Genomic DNA, 18,176 nt, shown 5'->3' with positions numbered 1-18,176 from the left:
CCATTTCAGCAGACTGCGATTATATTTTAAAGAGTTTGATTTGCTTAGAATCCATTCTTAGGTGGACGCATCCGCTCACTGTTGCATTGTGACCTCAAATAAGCCCAAACATGGGGCATGCGTTCATCGGCATCAAAAACAATGTTACGTTAAAGGGACTTTGAATGAAATCGTTATTGGCGCCTTAATTGGGAAATGGGCTGTCACTTGTATAGCGCTTTTCTACATTTGGTACTCAAAGCACTTCACACTGTACCTCATCTACCTACTGATGACGCAACTGGGGGTTCGGTATCTTGCTCAAGGATACTTTGACATTGTCACAATGGCCGGGAATTGAACCCACAACCTTCAGGTTGGGAAACAACCACTCTACAATTGTGCTGCCCCAAATAAAAAAAACAAAAACAAAACTGGCGCATAAGAAAACTGCGGTTCCACTGTATTCTGTATTTTTTTTTAAAGTAATAATGCTATTGAAAATGATCTAAAAATCTGAGAACTCCTTTACAAACAATTTGATTTAACTTTACCTCAAACAGTAGGCAAGTATATTTGAGATTATTTTTTTCATCAAAAACATTTGGGATTCATGTACTATCAATGATCCACACAAAAACGGATATTGTATTGCGTATTTTACTATATATGTTTTTATCCATCAGCAATTATAGAGGCATATGTGTAAATAAATTAGGCATCTGGTCAATGTACTTGGAATAATTTAAAAGATTGTTTTATTAACAAACTTTGATCGTTTAACTTGAACTTTGATTATTTAAGATACAATGGTTTGTAATTTGCAGAGATTCAAGCAAACTAGCAAAGAGAGCCACTTTTCTACATACATAACCTCCGATTTGTGTAGATCAAGAAAATGTAATCCATATATAAAAATGATTTGCAGAACACAAGACTTGGATTTTAAAGACCTTGAAAATCAAAATCAAGATATATTTTTTTTAGCAAAATCTTGTTTTCTTCAATCTGATTGAAAACCAAAAGTTTGTGGTTGACCTAAATTCTTTTCCTGTTTGTTCAAACCACGAACCTTATCCACAGTCCAACATGGCCCTTAGTGGCTACTAATAATGAATGTGCATGCTGTCATACAATATGAACAATATCATCAACAAAAGTAGGAAATTCACATTTCAAACCACAGTATCCTGTACTAACTTGGAATATTCACATTTAGGAATAAACAACCAAAAGAGGGAATCAGCATTTGTTCATTCTTCCCTCTATGAGAATTAACTTGACTTAATGAAACAAGGAGCAATCTTTCTCAACCACAACGAGATTCAGTCAGTCAGTCTGAGAGGAAAACAAACAAAAAAAATCGGACTTGTGGGTCATGCCCGTTCCATTGATCGAGTGTTATTTATTTTTTGATATCATCTGGGTGCCATTTTGTTCTCGTCAGCACAAAAGAGAATCAGTAGTCTTCTCAGAATCTTGCTTCAAATTAGACATAAATCTCATAGGTGGTACCCTCACCACCTGGCAACCTCTGCACACCGGCACTCAGAGGCCGGTGGGTTTGAGGCCGAATAATTGCTGAGCTAGAATCAGTCACTCTGGGAGGTGGCTTGACAAGGCGGGAGAGGCAGAGGAAGTGGAGCCGGAGGATGGGGGGGGGGGAGCGCTTGCCGGTCCATCGGAGCAGTTCCATCTTGTCAATCTGGTCTGAGCAGTTCGATCTGCTTGAGCTCAACCCTGATTACGGAAAAACACAAAGTTAAAGAAATCATTGCATCCGATCCGGACAGGAAGTACAAATGAGTGGTTACATTCCGGCTGGATCAACAATACACAAGAGAGGAACATACAACGCGGTTGTAAAAGAAATGGTCAAATGCATGTCAGATTGAGAAACTGCTAAGAAAAAATCATTTGTCAGACAATAATAGTCTGTGAATGTGTTCTCACCAGGGGTAGGGCGACGAACACAGAGGAGGCGCAAAGAAAATCTGCGTAGAAATCTATTCAACCAAATGCCAAAGTTAAAGCATTACTACCAGACTTCGACACTCAAGTCATCATTTAAGAATGTGTAGAATTGATTCGGTTTAAAGTACCTGAGGTAGTGGACTACTCGACTGCAACCAGGAAAGCCACAGTTGATTCGACTAATTGCAGTAAAGAAGAACAACAACTGTACATCCGTTTTGGCAGGTTGATACACTCGTGCATAACCCATGACATGACCTTTTTCGCTCGCTGTGGTTTGCCGGGGTTACTAGCCACTCAGTGTCATTTTGTTGTTGGTTAGTAGGGCAATTTCAATAGTGCAACCAACTTTCTTTCACATTTGGGGTTGAAGTTGGGGTAAAAAGGTTGAAGCACCTGAAAAAAATCGTAACGTTATTTTCTCACTGACTCAGGATAATTCAGCTATCTTCATATTTGAGTGTTTTGTCAAACCCTGAGCAACTGTGATGTCATTTTCAGTCGACAGAAGTGACAAAATGGCAGCCCCCCTAAAATGGCTAAAAGCGGGTGGATTAACTCTTATTCCACAAACGCAATATTAATCAGAATGCCTTGTTTCAACTAGTGGGCCTGCATGGAACATATTCTTGAAAAAAAAATGTTTGGGTTGACTTCCCTTTAAAGGGATCATCCAGTCTGGGTGGCCCATTTTCCAATAACAAGCTCAATTTATGTTTTTTTTTTATTCAGGGAAATGATATTAGCTTGCATTTCATCAATTTGTTTGGGACAAATCAAAATAAAACTAACAACTTTGAGAACACTTGCTGGTAATGAGCACTATGACTACACCACCTTCCCCTCACTAAATACTATTTGCTAAAAACAATCAAGTCTATCCGTTTGAATTTTAAATATATTGTCTTTGTAGTGCATTCCATTAAATATAGGTTGAACGTTATTTGCAAATCATTGTATTCCGTTTTTATTTATGTTTAACACAACGTCCCAATTTGATTGGAATTGGGTTTGTACATTTTGGAAGTAACTTGCGCAACACTGTTGCCAAGTTACAATAATATGAGTGAGGGCAATGCAAAAGCAACCCAAAAAACAGAAAACACGACCAATAACACATTTCAACAAAGATTGCAAGCACGCCATAACTTAAAATCCGTAAATTTAACTCGACAATAAATAACCTGATGATAAATGCATATAATGTCACATTTATTGCTGGTATCATACAATTGGATTTTGATTGAAAATGATAAATATGATCCCTTATGTATACACAACAATTTTTCAAGACAACAAAAAATGCGAGCAGTTAAATTCACAACCTGTAGTCCTCTCCACTCACGTACGTCATGTTTTTGCAGCGTTCCAAATATCACATGCTGAAACGCACTACACGATCAGTGTGCACATCTTGCACAAACATGCATACATGGCACAGTTTGGAGGGAACGGACGATCCTCAGGCAAACCTCACGTCACAAAAACGAGCAAATGGAATTAGGGACTCACAGGAAATCTGTCAGGAGGAGAAGGAAAAAGGATAGCAGTCAATCAATGTCAGGATTTCAAAAGTGGAGATATTGTGTAATCCTTCGACTCACTTTGGCGTTTGTATTCCTCCCGCTATCCCTGCTGCGTTTGCTCCGGCTGCCGAGGAGGCCTTTCGAATGAGCTGGTACTGCATTTCAGCAGCAGCGGCGCTTGAGTAAGACAGTGATTTACCGAGAGGTGGGTGGTGTGGGGAGTGGGAAGGGTGGTTTGTGGACGATGACGTCGAGCCCAAAGGGGTATCCGTGGAGCATCCACGCTGCGGGTAAGGATGGCGGGGCAGGTGAGGAGCAATGAAACGGGAAGGGTGGGAGCTAGAGGAGGAGTGGGGGTGATGGTTATGAGAATGATGATGATGGTGATGATGATGATGGGAGTGATGGTGGTGGTGGTGGTGGTGTGGCGGATGCTGGGCAGACGAAGCGGGTGGCGCAGACGTTTGGCAGAAAGGCAACGGGCGATTGCTTCGCGGCGGTTCCACCAACAGGGGCTCCCTCTCTGGAGGAGACGGGCATGTGGAAGAGGCTGACCGATGGAGGAGGGGGTGATGGCGCTGGGGAGACTGGGATTGCATTTCGCCGTCTCTCGGTTTGGAGGAATGGAAAGAGGAGACGTAGCCGCCTGCCGCTGGAGAGCAGGGTCTCACGGTCGAAACCTTGGGAATGTTTGATCCGGCTGACGCCCCTTTGCCATCTCCAGCCATTATGCTGTCATATGACGAGCTCCCGTTATGAGCTGGGTGGGGAGTCTGATTTGATAAGTTCTTGAAGCTGCTTGAGGTAGAGGTTGTTTCAGAGATCTGGGCAGCGTATGCTGAGGTTTGCACGGAACCAGAGGATTGCGAAGCAACTCCCGACAGGACGGCAGGGTCAGAAAACGATTGGTAGGAGTGGAGAGAGTAGCCGGGGATGCCTCCTGCTTCTCCGCTCTCTTTTCTTTCCCCTCCAACTACCCCGCCCACTCTGTCGGACAAAGTGTCCCTCCGCTCCATGCTAGGTTGTGAACGGAAACCAGGTTGATGGCTGGATTGAACAAGGGAGGAGGTCGAGGAGGAGGAATCTCTACTACTGACATCCCTCTCTGCTCGACTTAACTGAAGGACAAAAGAGACAAAGAGCCGGATGGTGAGGAAGAAGCCAATAGTCAACAGTACACAGTATATACACACGCATACACATATATATATATATATATACATATATATATTTGTGTGTGTGTGTGTTTTTTTTTTTTTTACACCAACGATCAAGCCTATAAATTCCAATAGAGCAGGTAAACATGGCGCAAAGTACACCTGCCGTTTTCTTACATAAGGCTTAAAGCCTTTTAAACAATGCCTGCAAACTTTGAGGCGTCCAGTTAGACAAACGCCATTTACTCAATCAGACGCAAATGCGGATAAATACAGCCAATGTGTGTACACAGCATGCGTGCATTACCTGGTTTGCATAAGCATGGGTTAGCGGGGTGTGGTTCTTTCCAGGACTGAAGGTAGGTCTGTATTTATACATGGTTGGAGTAGGAGGTGTTTTGTTTAGTAGATCGTAATCTGCAGAGAAATGGTGAACGAAGCAATTGTTGTAAAAAATATAAGGAGAAAAGAGAAATATCATTATTTCTGTTTATTCTAATATTAGGACAGCAGAGAGAATGTCAGTCCGATTTTGGGGTGCTCGTATTGATGCAGTTCTTCAACACCAGGGGAACATCCCTTTATCCATATATTTCCTACAATCACACCTTGTTGTGTTCGGAAATGCACTCCGAGCATTTATCTGTATCGAATCGTTCAATATAGCGGTCACAGTTCAGTGTGCACAGTATTGAACAACTTTGTCTTTGATTAATTGCGCGACAAGAGCAGCTTCTTTTTTTCCTTAATCAATTGTGCGGCAAGCGCCACAGCCTGTTTCAGCAGCTCCAGCCTTCTTAACACGTTATGCCCGGAATACTGATTGTTCCAAGCATTTCATTTAGTTGAAAACTAAAACAAATACTCGCTGGATGTTTGTGATACTTGTGATGTATTTGACTAGTCGTCAGCTTCAAGATATACATATACATACGAAATATACCTACTATGTATCTATATATATATATATATATATATATATATATATATATATATATATATATATATATATATATATATATAATTTACTTTATTCTTGACAGAAAAAATCAGAAATGTAGACATTTTTGCAAAAAAAAAGAAAAACTGAATATCTTATGGTCAAAAGTATTCAGACCCTGACACATTTTATCGAGTAGAAGCACCCTTTTGCGCTAGTACAGCCGTGAGTCTTCTTGGGATTGATGCAACAGGTTTTTCACACCTGGATTTGGGGATCCCCTGCCATTCTCCCTTGCAGATCCTCTCTACTTCTGTCAGGTTAGATGGTGAACGTTGGTGGACAGCTATTTTCAGGTCCCTCCAGAAATGCTCAATCGGATTCAGCTCAGGGCTCTGGCTGGGCCAGTCAAAAGCGCTCAGAGTTGTTCTGAAGACACTCCTTTGTTATTTTAGCTTATGTGTGCTTCGGGTCATTGTCCTGTTGAAAGGTGGACCTTTGGCCCAGTCTGAGGTTTTCCTCCAGGATATCTCTGTACTTGGCCGCATTTATCTTTCCTTCAATTGTAAGCAGTTGTCCTGTCCCTGCAGCTGAAAAACACTCCCACAACATGATGCTCCCACCACCATGTTTCACTGTAGGGATTGTATTGGGCAGGTGATGAGCAGTGCCTGGGTTTCTCCACACATACCGCTTGGAATTAACACCAAAAAGTTCAGTCTTGGTCTCATTACACCAGAGAATCTTATTTCTAATAGTCCGGGAGTCCTTCATGTGATTTTCGACAAACTCTGCGGGCTTTCATGTGTCTTGCACTGAGGAGACATTTCTGCCGGGCCACTCTGCCGTAAATCCCCGACTGGCGGAAGGCTACAGTGATTGTTGACTTTTTGGAACTTTCTCCCTACAGCATCTCTGGAGCGCAGCCACAGTGATCTTTGCATTCTTTACCTCTCTCACCAAGGCTCTTCTCCCACGATTTCTCAGTTTTGCTGGACGGCCAGGTCTAGGAAGAGTTGTAGTCGTCCCAAACTTCTTCCATTTGAGGATTATGGAGGCCACTGTGCTCTTAGGAGCCTTGAGAGCTGCCGAAATTCTTTTGTAACCTTGGCCAGATCTGTGCCATGCCACAATTCTGTCTCTGATCTCCTTGGGCAGTTCCTTCGACCCCATGATTCTCATTTGCTCTGACATGCACTGTGAGCTGTTGTATAGACCTTTCCTAATCAAAGTCCAATCAGTTGAATTAAACACAGCTGGACTCTAGTAAAGGAGCAGAACCATCTCAAGGAGAATTAGAAGAAATGGACAGCATGTGAGTTCAATATGAACGACGTTGCAAAGGGTCTCAATACTTATGACCATATGATATTTCAGTTTTTCACAAATATGTGTGTACTGATGTCATTTTCACATGCAAACGTATTATATAAGTGCCAATGTTAAGATCATCCAAGTGTCCCTTTAACATGAATAAGAGGATTGATTTTCTTATACAAATACTTTATTAAAGTGGAAGTCAACCCAAACATATTTTTTTCCAAGAATATGCTCTATGCAAGCCCACTAGTTGAAACAAGTCATTCTGATGTATGTGGAATAGGAGTTAATCCACCTGTTTTTAAATCTCATTTTCTCATCATTATAATTTCATTACTGAATGTAGATTATAAAATGTATACACCTATTATCTCGGAAAGACTAAACAAATTTATAAAACAGACTTAATCGACGAGGACCAGACAGGATGTATAAGAAACCGACAAGCACAAGATAACATTAGAAGGACACTATAGTAAACCAAGCTCAAAAGGACAAACAGGAGACCTTATTAGTAAGTGTAGATGCGGAAAAGGCCTTTGACTCAGTAAATTGTTTTGTTTTTTGTTTAAAGTATTGGAAAGATTGGGCTTCAATAGGAAGTCCGTGCAATGGATTAGGTCATTATACCATCAACCCAAAGCCAGAATTAAAATTAATGGCAACCTGACAGACAGAATATATTTACAAAGGTCAACTAGACAGGGTTGCTGTCTCCCACCCACTTTGTTCGCCCTTTTTATTGAACAGTTAGCGCAAGCAGTACGACAGAGTGAAGAAATTATAGGAGTAACAATAAACAACGTGGAGAATAAGATTGGACTTTATGCCGATGTTGTTATTGCGTACCTCAGACAACCAGAGAAGTCTTTACCCGCACTAATGAATCTATTTGAAACATATGGTCATACATCTTATGATATGAAGATCAGACTTGATCTCTCTCATGAAATATGGGGTGTAACTCAACTTTAACTCAAATCTTATAAGGCTATCTCTTTCAGAATGATTTCTGCACTATACAAAGCATTAATGGCAAATAAGAATTCAACTAATTATGTAAAGACGAAATGGGAATCTGAATCTGGGATAGAAATCACACAGCAACAATGGTGTAGGATGTGGAGGGCACATCAGTTGACCACAAGCTCACAGTCATGGAGAGAGTTCTCATGGAAAAATTTAATAAGGTTTTTTGCAACCCCCAAAATTAAAAATAGGTATTCAAAAACGAATCTCAATTGTTGGAGGGATTCTAGTGAACTGAATGCAGATCATGCACATGTCTTCTGGAAATATCATAAAATAACCCCTTTTTGGAAAAAAAGACATACTGCAATACAAAAAAAGTTTAAGGTATAATGTCCCTTTTGACTGTAAAATCTTATACATGAATGACTTTGGTGCAAGAATGATATATGACGGGGATAAATATCTAGTGAAAATATTATTAGTGGCATGTAAAAAAGCTATAACTAGAAAATGGTGTAATGTAGAACCACCTGACCAGGATCAATGCATGGCAATTAAGGAGGAAATCCGTATGGTGGAGATGCTGACTTTTCGTATGAGACTACAGGGTACTCAAGGAAAAATGGGAAAAATGGACAATGTATAAAACCGGACTGACAAATGGCGATTGACAAAAGGAAGAAGAGGAAGTGGAACTGAATTGTGAAAGAAATGTGACTCCCGGGGTGCTGTTGTTATTGTTAGTTATTATGTTTTGTTTTTTTCTTTATTTCACTTTCTTTGATGTGATTTTTCAAATATGTTGAAAATAAAATTCAAAGTAAAAAAAAAACAAACAAAAAAAAACATACAATGTCCCCGAAAAAGACTAACAAAAGATATTGCTACTAAAGTGATGATTTGTTATTACCCTGTGTGCTCCCTCTGGTGATTCCAGGGTAGCGGAGTTCCGGTTTTGGAGGAGGAGGTTCAGCATCACATGATTGGCTCTCTTGCATATCCAGACTCGATTTGGACTGAAATAATTAAACACAACCCAGTTACAATATGTCTAGTTTCAGGACAAATCAACAACTGGTGGTAAATGAGTGAAGTCAGTATTCATCCTTGTTTGACCCAACCCTGGTGCTAGGGATGTGTGCTAAGGTAGTCAACATTGAAATTTTGATAGATACAGCCAATCTCAACTCTACCCACAGGATGGGATATATATATATATATATATATATATATATATATATATATATATATATATATATATATATATATATATAATTAGTGCTGTCAAACAAATGTTTTTAACAAATTAATCACAACATTTTCCATAATTAATCGCGATTAACCGCTATTTGCTTGAGTAAAATCTGGTGGAAATGTGGGAAAAAAATAAATCTATTTCGATTCAAAGACTGTTCTAATAGCTTTCTTTAATCTTTGAATAAGATTCTTTTCCAGTAAAATACAACAGTTGAACGATACACCAAAGACGTACAATGGTATTTGAATTTGGCTGTGCAAAGTGTGCAAATTATTTGGGATTTCTCCAATGAGTCGTCAAGCAACTTTTTAAAGTAAAACTACGTAAAAGTCCATCTTTGCGGCAGTGACTCTCCTCTAAGTTTGGCTGCACAGTGAGCAGAGGTCATCTGATACAGGAAGTAAATAAAACTGAGTTCACTTAATTTTTTTTAGTACATTATGAAATTTAAATTAATCTCCATAGTTAATGCTTAAATTTCAACAGCCTTAATAGTGCTGTCAAACTTACCGCGTTATTGGGCGGTAATTCAATATTGTAATTGATCGCGTCAAAACATATGACGCATTTAACGCATGCGCAGAATGACCGCCCATGCATAATCCCGCTCAGAGGTGCAGTGAGCAGCAGAGCGGACGTGTGTCGCCCGAGGGAGTATAAAGAAGCATTTTGAAAGAAGAGGGCACCTTTAAATCTCAGAAATGAGAATGTATTGGTTTGCCTCAGCGACTGAGAATGAGTAGAGAAGAGGTCTTGTCTTGTTTTGTGTTGATAAAGTCAGTTAATCTAACACACAACGTGCTCATACCACCTACAGCATAGCACAGCACGGCATAAAACTCACCCATTATATGAGCCAATCCAATTCGTGTACACTTCGGGGACCACTCGGAAAACATAAACTCTAATACTACAACAGGGCCACATAAATGTGCACATTACACCCACACACTTTGTTTGCACACATTTGAAATATTTGTCACTGTACTGAGGCCCTTTTGCATTTTTGTAGTGAATAAAAATATTGTCTACTACAGAAAGAATGTTAATCATTTTAATTTAAAAATGTGAATTTTCATCTCATGAGGATTTGTTGTTGTAATAGAAAATACATTACATATGAACAGTATGTTGAATGTATATATCCGTCTTGTGTCTTTTATCTTTCCATTCCAACAACAATTTCTGGAAAAATATGTCATATTTTGGAGATAGTTCGGATTGCGATTAATTACAATCAATTATTTTTTTACGCTGTGATTAACTCGATTAAAATTTTTAATCGTTTGACAGCCCTAATATATATACATACATATCGCTGTCCTGTGAAAAACACTTACGTCCATTTTTTTTCCTTTTCTTATTTTTACGTGAAGTGTTTCCACATTACAGACATCGCAATAAAGTGAAAATTACAAATGTTTCCAAAATTGGACATAAGTGTTTTTCACAGGCCAGTGACGACATATATAAATATACATACATATAGACACACTTGTGTAGATAAAAAGAAACACTTGGTAAAAGTGCTGTGTACAGAGGTCTGCACGACTTAAGTGGTGGCCACTTGTGTTGGCACCAGAAAGGACAAAATAGAGAGGAAAGATAAAAACCCATGACTAGAACCAAATTGAATTCAGCTTAATTGATCTTAACCCACCCTATGCAGATCTCCTCGTAAACCATTGTCCAGGATCTTTGCGGTTAGCTGGGCCTCAGTCAGTTGTGGCCGTAGAAACGGAGGCTGCAGACATACACTCTGCACATACCTCTTTCTTGACAAATATCTGCGGAGTACACAAAATGAATTCAGTTTCAGCGGGTCGTTGACCAAAAGCCACATAAAAAAAGAGAGACTAGATGAGTGACAAGAGGGTACACTTCACTTATCTAGCTTTAAACAACCTCACCCAGTTGGTGAGAGCCATGCGCACAGCGAACCCTTTTGACATCTGTTTGGAGGCGAGAGATGAGGAAAACAAGCACACATGCCGCATATGGCAATATATCAAGGCCAGGAAAATTAGGGTTGCGGGCTGTGTTATATGTTATTTTTAGTACATGCTGTAGGCTCCGGGCAAAAAAAAAAAATGGACGGTAGGCCGCAAATGGAGTGTGAACAGTCTAGCACCCTGGTGCTAGTTACATGGTGATTATGCTTTTTTTTTGTGCTTTGCCGCCATCTTGTGACATCTATATGCAATTACAACCCCCGCCCCTTTCAATCACATGAAGCATGGCTCTCTGTATCTATCACCTGCAAATTAATTGCATGAATTAAGTTGTAACGTTTTGAGAGTAGCATTATGGCACATGCAACGAGTACATCTGCCTTTTAAAAGGTTCTGGGTTTGGGTACTCCGGTTTCCTCCCACATCCCTAAATGAAGGATGTGAGCAGGAAGTACGGTACATAAATAGACAACATACCAAAAAGGTTTTCTGAGTATTGTGGACCAGAATCATGGTGCAATTGGCAAAGGGTAAAGTGCATTATCTAAAGCAGGCGCAAATTAATATGTGCAGAAGACATTCAAAAAGAGACAGAAATGTTTCATGAACTTTTCGAATTGAGGAGCAGCACAACTTTAGTCACAAAAATGGCATTTCTTCTTTGAGCACTGCAAGCGGGCCTGCGAAGCCAGTGTCCTGATGGCAGCCATTCTAACTTTGAAAATAAAGCATGAGGGGTCTTCAATAATGCGGCCTTGCTAGCCTGCGTGTCAGATGTTCATAAGCAGTCAACAAAGACCTAAGAGGAATCCCAATTATTTTAGAGCAGACAGCCACGGTATCACCTGCGGGATTCTTAAAAAAAATGTTGTGAGTTGGTGAGGAGAATACTTTGGAGACCTCTTCAATTCTACGGACACGCGATCCTTTGAGAAAGCAGAGTCTGGGGACTCAGGTATCGTGCTCTCCTATCTCTGGGGTTGAGGTCACTGAAGTGGTTGAAAAGCTCCTCTGTGGCAAGGCCTCGGGAGGGTGAGATCCGCCCGGGGTTCCTAAAGGCTCGGTATGTTGTGGGGTTGTCCTGGTTGACAAGCTTCTACAACATCACGTGAACATTGGTGACGGTACTTCTGGATTGGCAGACCACGGTGGTGGTGCCCCTATTTAAGAAAGGCGACCGTAGGATGTGTTCCAACTACAGGGCGATCAGCCTCCCTGGTAAGGTCTATTGAGGGGTGCTGGAGAAAAGGGTCCATCGAGAAGTCAAATCTCGGATCCAGGAGGAGCAGTGCCGTTTCCGTCCTGGCCGTGGGAAAGTGGACTAGCTCTACACCCTTGGCAGGATCCTCGGTGGTGCACGGGAGTTCGATTTTCGTGATTTTTGCAATTTCCATTTACTAAATTGTATTATTTTTAAAATGTTATGATGTGTGAAGTTGAATGGATGGAGTGGTAATAAGTAAAAAATAAAAATGTAAATGTGAACCTGGGTGCCTGTGAACTGCAGAGGACATGAGTGACATTCTTCCAACACCCATTGGTAAAAGGGTTAACTCCTCCTCTGAACTTTCCTGTCACCTAAAGAGGATAAAAAAAAGTAGACATCAACAACAGAGGAATGTACATTACAGTGGACCCCAGCATAGTTGTGGTTTGGCATTTCCAAATGTATCTACTCATGAATTTTCTTTTGGAGCTTATCCTCCAATATTTGCAGAAAAACGTCTAAAAGGGTCTGCACTTTACCATCAGCACTTCAGTGCCTGACAAGCAGTATTTCTTCATCACTGGAATGTCTGCATACACACTTTGCAGCTGGATGGCCGAGTTTGGCATGTTTGTGGTTTGTAGCTACAGCCTTTAGCTTAGCATATAGCGCTCATCTCTCGCCACTCCCTGGCTATGTTGACTCACAGCTACTTCTTCCACTTGCACACGGTGCTTTAATGGCATGCTGGGTAATCCTCAGAAGCGATGAAGGTAATCATGTAACGCTAACAAGTTTGTCGAAGGATAGGTCAAGTTTCATACAGTAACCAGCTAGGGATGTTGAGATCCCTTATAGAAAAAAAAATATAGTCCAGGTGAGTCAGTAAGCTTTTCTGATGTCTAAAAGAACTTGTCTGTCATATGTTATCTTTGAGTGGGTGGTGCAGTACTGATGTGCTTTTTTTTGGAAGGCCATATTTAATTTTCCAAGCTACTGTGGCGATGACGTCCAACACGAATGTGTGTGTTGCCTTGAATTGTGAATAAAAGCTAATGTCATGGAATACATCTTTATACACAATAAAAAGAGGAGCGAACTCTAGATCCATAAAATAGTAGCAGGAAACAACAAAGGAAACAACAGTTGGTGTCGGGAAGTTGTTACAAACATATTCCCCATTCAGGGAGCTGTTACAAGACGAATAGCACATGCTTCAAGGTAAACGGTTCACTCTACTGTATTTTTAACAGTAAAGCAATGTTTCAAGATATTTGTATGTGTTTAAAAGTGTTTTGGGGATCATAGGTTGTGTCAAATTAATGGTTCAAACCAGTGTTTCTCAACTTTATTGAGCCAAGGCACATATTCCACATCGGAAAAAAATTCACGGCACACCACTTAGCAAAATGATTCATAAAAAGTGGCTATATAGGGTCATTATGTCCCTTGTCATTTTGAGCTACTTCTTGGGTATTGATTAATGCGAAGGGCTACCAGTTAGTTACACATTCTTAAAACAACAGTTTTGCTCAAACTTTAGGCGGTAAATCATCCCCTCATTGTTATTGCTCCCACTGGCTTGTCTCCACAAGCGCTATGGTTTGGTCATGCGCTTAACACTGAACATTTCTTTTTGAACTATACTGTTTATTTGCAATATAGATATTTCCAAATTTACAGCAATGCAAGTTTGATTTAAAAAAAGATTAGTGACAAAAGAGTTAGGTGCAACCCACTGTTAGGTGACGCTTTTTTTTTTTTTTAACTCATTCAGTGTGAGACATTTTAAGATCCTCTTTACCCTACCGTTTGAAAAATATTGAAACATTTCTGGGATTGAAAGGCTGGACTGTGAAAAGACAAATAAATATGTCCTTGGCAGTGAATGAGTTAAGAATAGCAACACAAATCGGTTAGTCTCATTTTACTGGTGAGCTCATCCAAGGAACATGCCCGTGGGCTACTTATGTGGTCCTTACATCATGTAGGTGACCACTGTTAATTTAGACAATTCTAATCACTTTGGCTTGGAGGATCAATTATTAGTGGAAATTTGTTGGTCAAGGTCCCCCACGAACAGTGGGGTCCATGGTGGCTTAAGAGCATGAGGGGAAGACAAAAAAAAGGGTGCTGTTAAAATATTTGCTACCTGCTCGTTAGTAGTTCTGCCCCTTCCCACAAGAACAATGTGGAAACCAGTGAGACCAGCAACTGGAATGAAGAACAGGCCTGCAACACACATTACAGCCAGCCTGAAAAAGAAGACCGTTAAGGAATATATTGCCTGTTAATTCTCATTCATCCACATCGTTTTTAGGTTTTACACAATCAGGAGTAGGGCTGTTCGATTTTGCCTAACAAGAAAATCCCGATTATTTTCTCTCAAACCCGATTTTCCGATTACGATTTCTTTGTAAAATAAAAATAATGAAAAATGAAGTATTTTGAATATCTTTTATTTAAACTTATTTTTTCTTTCTTTGAACTCAAAATGCCAGTCAATTTAACTTAATACAAGCAGTACAATCCATTGGGATTAACAGCATTTTACCTACACAATAGATTTCAGATCGGTTCTTAATTAAACCAATAATGAAAGAAGAAAGTGCATATACCATCTGAAACGAAATCATCAACATGAGAGAAGGTAGACCGTCAAGTCTGTAAACCAAACAGTCTGTCAGCAAGTCACTTTGCCAACCAGCTAGTGACTAGCCTTTCACACTTCTCCCTGGTCTTACTTAAACATAAATCAATGATTAGTGCAAAACTGTCACTCAATAATACAAAGCACTGTCAAGCTTGAGTACGGATGCATAGTCCGGCTGGACCAGAGGTCCGTTGTAGAGGAGAAAAAAAGTGATGCCTTTCAGACGTTGAGTTAATTGCTCACTAGTTGTATTGTACATGCGGGGCACACACTACACTGCAGATCTATTTTTTCCGGATTTATTAACTAAACGCTCACTTGCCTGAGCAAATAGCAGAATCGCCGGTAGCCATGGATGTTGTTGTTGTTGTTGTTATCGGACTGCGCGCTCGTGGGAGGAAGCGTAAATGCAGAGGAAACTACGGTGGCTTAGATACACCAAAAATTAAAAAAAAATGTAACGCGCCCGAACTGAACGTTATTAAAATCGTTTTATCCAGAAAATTCGGTTACGGTTCAAAATCGCTTAATCGAGCAGCCCTAATCAGGAGTTTGTGGGGCAATCACCAATCAGAGAGCTTTGAAAAAAAAAAAAAAAGGATAATCAGTCACTGATCTGATCAAAAGATGGAACAATAGGTCTATTAACATCATTTGTTTATTTACTGTATATACTCTTGCGTACTGCTTACTGAGCATCAACAGAAGTATTCTCAAGCATATTACTATGCTTAGAAGTCTCTGCAGTGCCTCATGGAAGGAAAAAACGGAATGTGATTTGAATACAAAACAATCATTCGTTAATAAACGAGAAGAACTTAATTTTTCCTGAAAATGTAATCGAAAAAAAAATACTACTAAATACTTTAGTTGGAACCTTATCAAAGTTATTTTTATGAAGAACTTAACTTGTGCATTTATTAGTCATAACTCGTGCATGGCAGAGTTTGTTTCTACCTTATTCCATTTTTTAATAAATAGAAGTACAACTGGTTGTTTTCACCCAAATCATCTATTTTGGAAAAACAAGCTTTTTGCAAAAAAAATGATTGTATGTTATGCACAACATTGACTTTGATGCAGATACTTTTATTTAAAGCGATACCTAAAACATCTGAACTGTCCTTTTATTCTACAAAATACCAACAACAAAAATGGAAATGTGTTTGCTGACCAAATAATGTATTCGCCATTAATCATTAGTGTAACAATTTTACATTTGACAGGCTTTCGAAACTATTTGCATGCTATTTAGTAGTAGTAGTATTTAGTAACTGTGTGCATGTGTGCATACATGCCATGCGTGTGTATATGTTCACGTGTGTAGATGTTCACACATTACATCATCGCTTTTACTTCGAAATTTAAATAATGTCCCTCATTTTCTCTCTTTTGACACCTTTTGTAATAGATTTAATGTGGCAAACGCGCGAACAACGCAATCACAAGCTACTTGTAATACATTTCATAGATCTGCCATGTTCATGAGCTTCCGCATTCCAAGATACAGAGCGATCTTATCCAAACCAAAACTCAAAATATCCAGATGACAGCACATAGGCTTTGCCCTAACGTGGAGTGGTGTTTCCAAGCAAAAACAGAACCACAAGAGAAACAGCAACGAGTGTGATCTGATGAGACGGCCATTACAGCCGCTAGAGATATCGTTTGAGCCGTCGATGCGTCTGTTACTAAGATTGATTCTGAAACGTAAACATTGATACGTTTGAAACTTCAGTCATTTGAGCCGCTTTATTTGCAGTATCGTGTCAGTCACACAAAGCGCACAGCGGCTTCTCCATGCAGCAAAAGAAAGTTAATACACCGTTTACATATTGACAGGTAGCGCCAAAATCTTTAAATGGCTGCCAAAACTCATTAGTGGTGGCCCGCCACAGGTAAATGTAATGTCTTATTTCGCTGAGCTGATTAATGACATTGATCGGATCGGAAAATTAAGACAATCCAATAATGTTCATCTTGTCTTCTTAACAATGACAATGAAGAGAAAACTCTCTTACCTTGCTACGGGAATTCCCATAGATCATTGTCAAAAAGACAAAAGAAACTTGAAACCTACATTTTCATTTGAAATTCAATAAGCAAGGGACACATCCAGGAAAGACCATTCATTCAAGGATACGTGACAATCGCATGCACGCGATCAATGTACTGGTGATGATAGAGGATGAAGAGCAAGCCAAAGCCAAACACGGCCATGATGTGGGCAGTCAGGGAAAGGAGGAAGAGGAAGAAGTAACGGTAATTCCTCCTGCCGATGCAGTTATTGACCCATGGACAGTGGTGGTCAAAGTCCTGTAGAAGCAAAGAAAATATCTCTGAGATCAAGCCCCAGACACCAGGGAACTAAATTGGATGGGAATCGATGTAAAAATGATACAGATATCGATAGCTTCAGAACTCTATAATCTTTTACTTGATCATTAGAGCCCGAGCAACGAGCGCTGGAAGGTCTATACAGTATTGTTTTTATAGGAATTATTATTGTTATTGGTCTTATTATTTATTTACATATCATTATTACAGTTCTGCTGACGAATGACATTTTTGGGGGACCTAAACATGCACAAAAACTCACACTCATCGGGCCTGTTAAAAATGTTGATATTTTAAAGTTGTAATGCACATTGACAAAAAAATGTCTCTGTAGCGCCCCCTCCAATGAAAAAGAAAATCCAATCCTGGCACGTTTGACTTGCTATAAAGGCCAAATTGAGTGACTACATGACTAATAGATGTCCTTTCGGTGGACAGCCATGTCCAACGTTGCTCCTTGGTGATGATGATGTGTAAATATTCCGTTTTTTCTCCCCTCTTTTTTTTTTTCCATAACTTAACCCTGTTTTTTTCTGGTGAGTTATTTTGCCTTTTATTATGCTGCTGTTCACTAGTGTTCTCTAAAAAACACGGAGGCTTTCACAGAACAGGTGTATATATAATAACAGTAAATTATACATACGACTTTATAATTTGGTGAGTTTTGAAGACAACTGATTGCACTGGATTGTAGTTAGGGGTATCAGATTACAGGGGCCTGAACACAAATGGACAGAGGACACAACACTTTTCAGATTTATTTTCACTTACAATTTTGAAACCGTATCTATTATTTTCATTCCACTTTACAATTATGTGCTATTTTGTGTCGGTCTATAACATAAAATCTTAACAAAATAAATTCAAGTTTGTGATTGTGAGGTCACAAATGTGAAAAAGT

At 39.6% G+C, this 18,176-nt stretch overlaps 1 protein-coding gene across 8 annotated transcripts in view; it reads right to left on the bottom strand.

Annotated features, from left to right (window-relative positions):
• Positions 1-720: 720 nt before the first annotated feature.
• zdhhc5a (zDHHC palmitoyltransferase 5a) overlaps positions 721-18,176 on the bottom strand; it is a 43,282-nt gene continuing 25,826 nt past the window's right edge. Inside the window, exons 5-14 of one of the 8 annotated variants that reach the window (XR_015087143.1) lie at positions 17,082-17,254; positions 14,438-14,540; positions 12,565-12,656; positions 10,787-10,913; positions 8,779-8,884; positions 4,944-5,053; positions 3,558-4,597; positions 2,082-3,472; positions 1,933-1,985; positions 721-1,719 (exon numbers count right to left, since the gene is read on the bottom strand). Coding sequence is in view for 2 of the 8 variants with exons in the window: in XM_086033620.1 (XP_085889746.1) it covers positions 3,454-3,472; positions 3,558-4,597; positions 4,944-5,053; positions 8,779-8,884; positions 10,787-10,913; positions 12,565-12,656; positions 14,438-14,540; positions 17,082-17,254 (1,770 nt within the window). In the remaining 6 variants the exon portion in view is untranslated. Of the gene's footprint in view, positions 3,473-3,553; positions 4,598-4,943; positions 5,054-8,778; positions 8,885-10,786; positions 10,914-12,564; positions 12,657-14,437; positions 14,541-17,081; positions 17,255-18,176 lie in introns of those variants that run through there. The other 7 variants (XR_015087142.1, XR_015087141.1, XR_015087146.1 and 4 more) reach the window with 7 other exon arrangements.

This window comes from Filicampus tigris, chromosome 6 (assembly GCF_054856515.1).
Source record: "Filicampus tigris isolate MCC_2025a chromosome 6, RoL_Ftig_1.0, whole genome shotgun sequence".
NCBI lineage: Eukaryota > Metazoa > Chordata > Actinopteri > Syngnathiformes > Syngnathidae > Filicampus > Filicampus tigris.
Note: the sequence above shows the minus strand (reverse complement) of the source record. Positions and strands in the feature narration are given on the sequence as shown.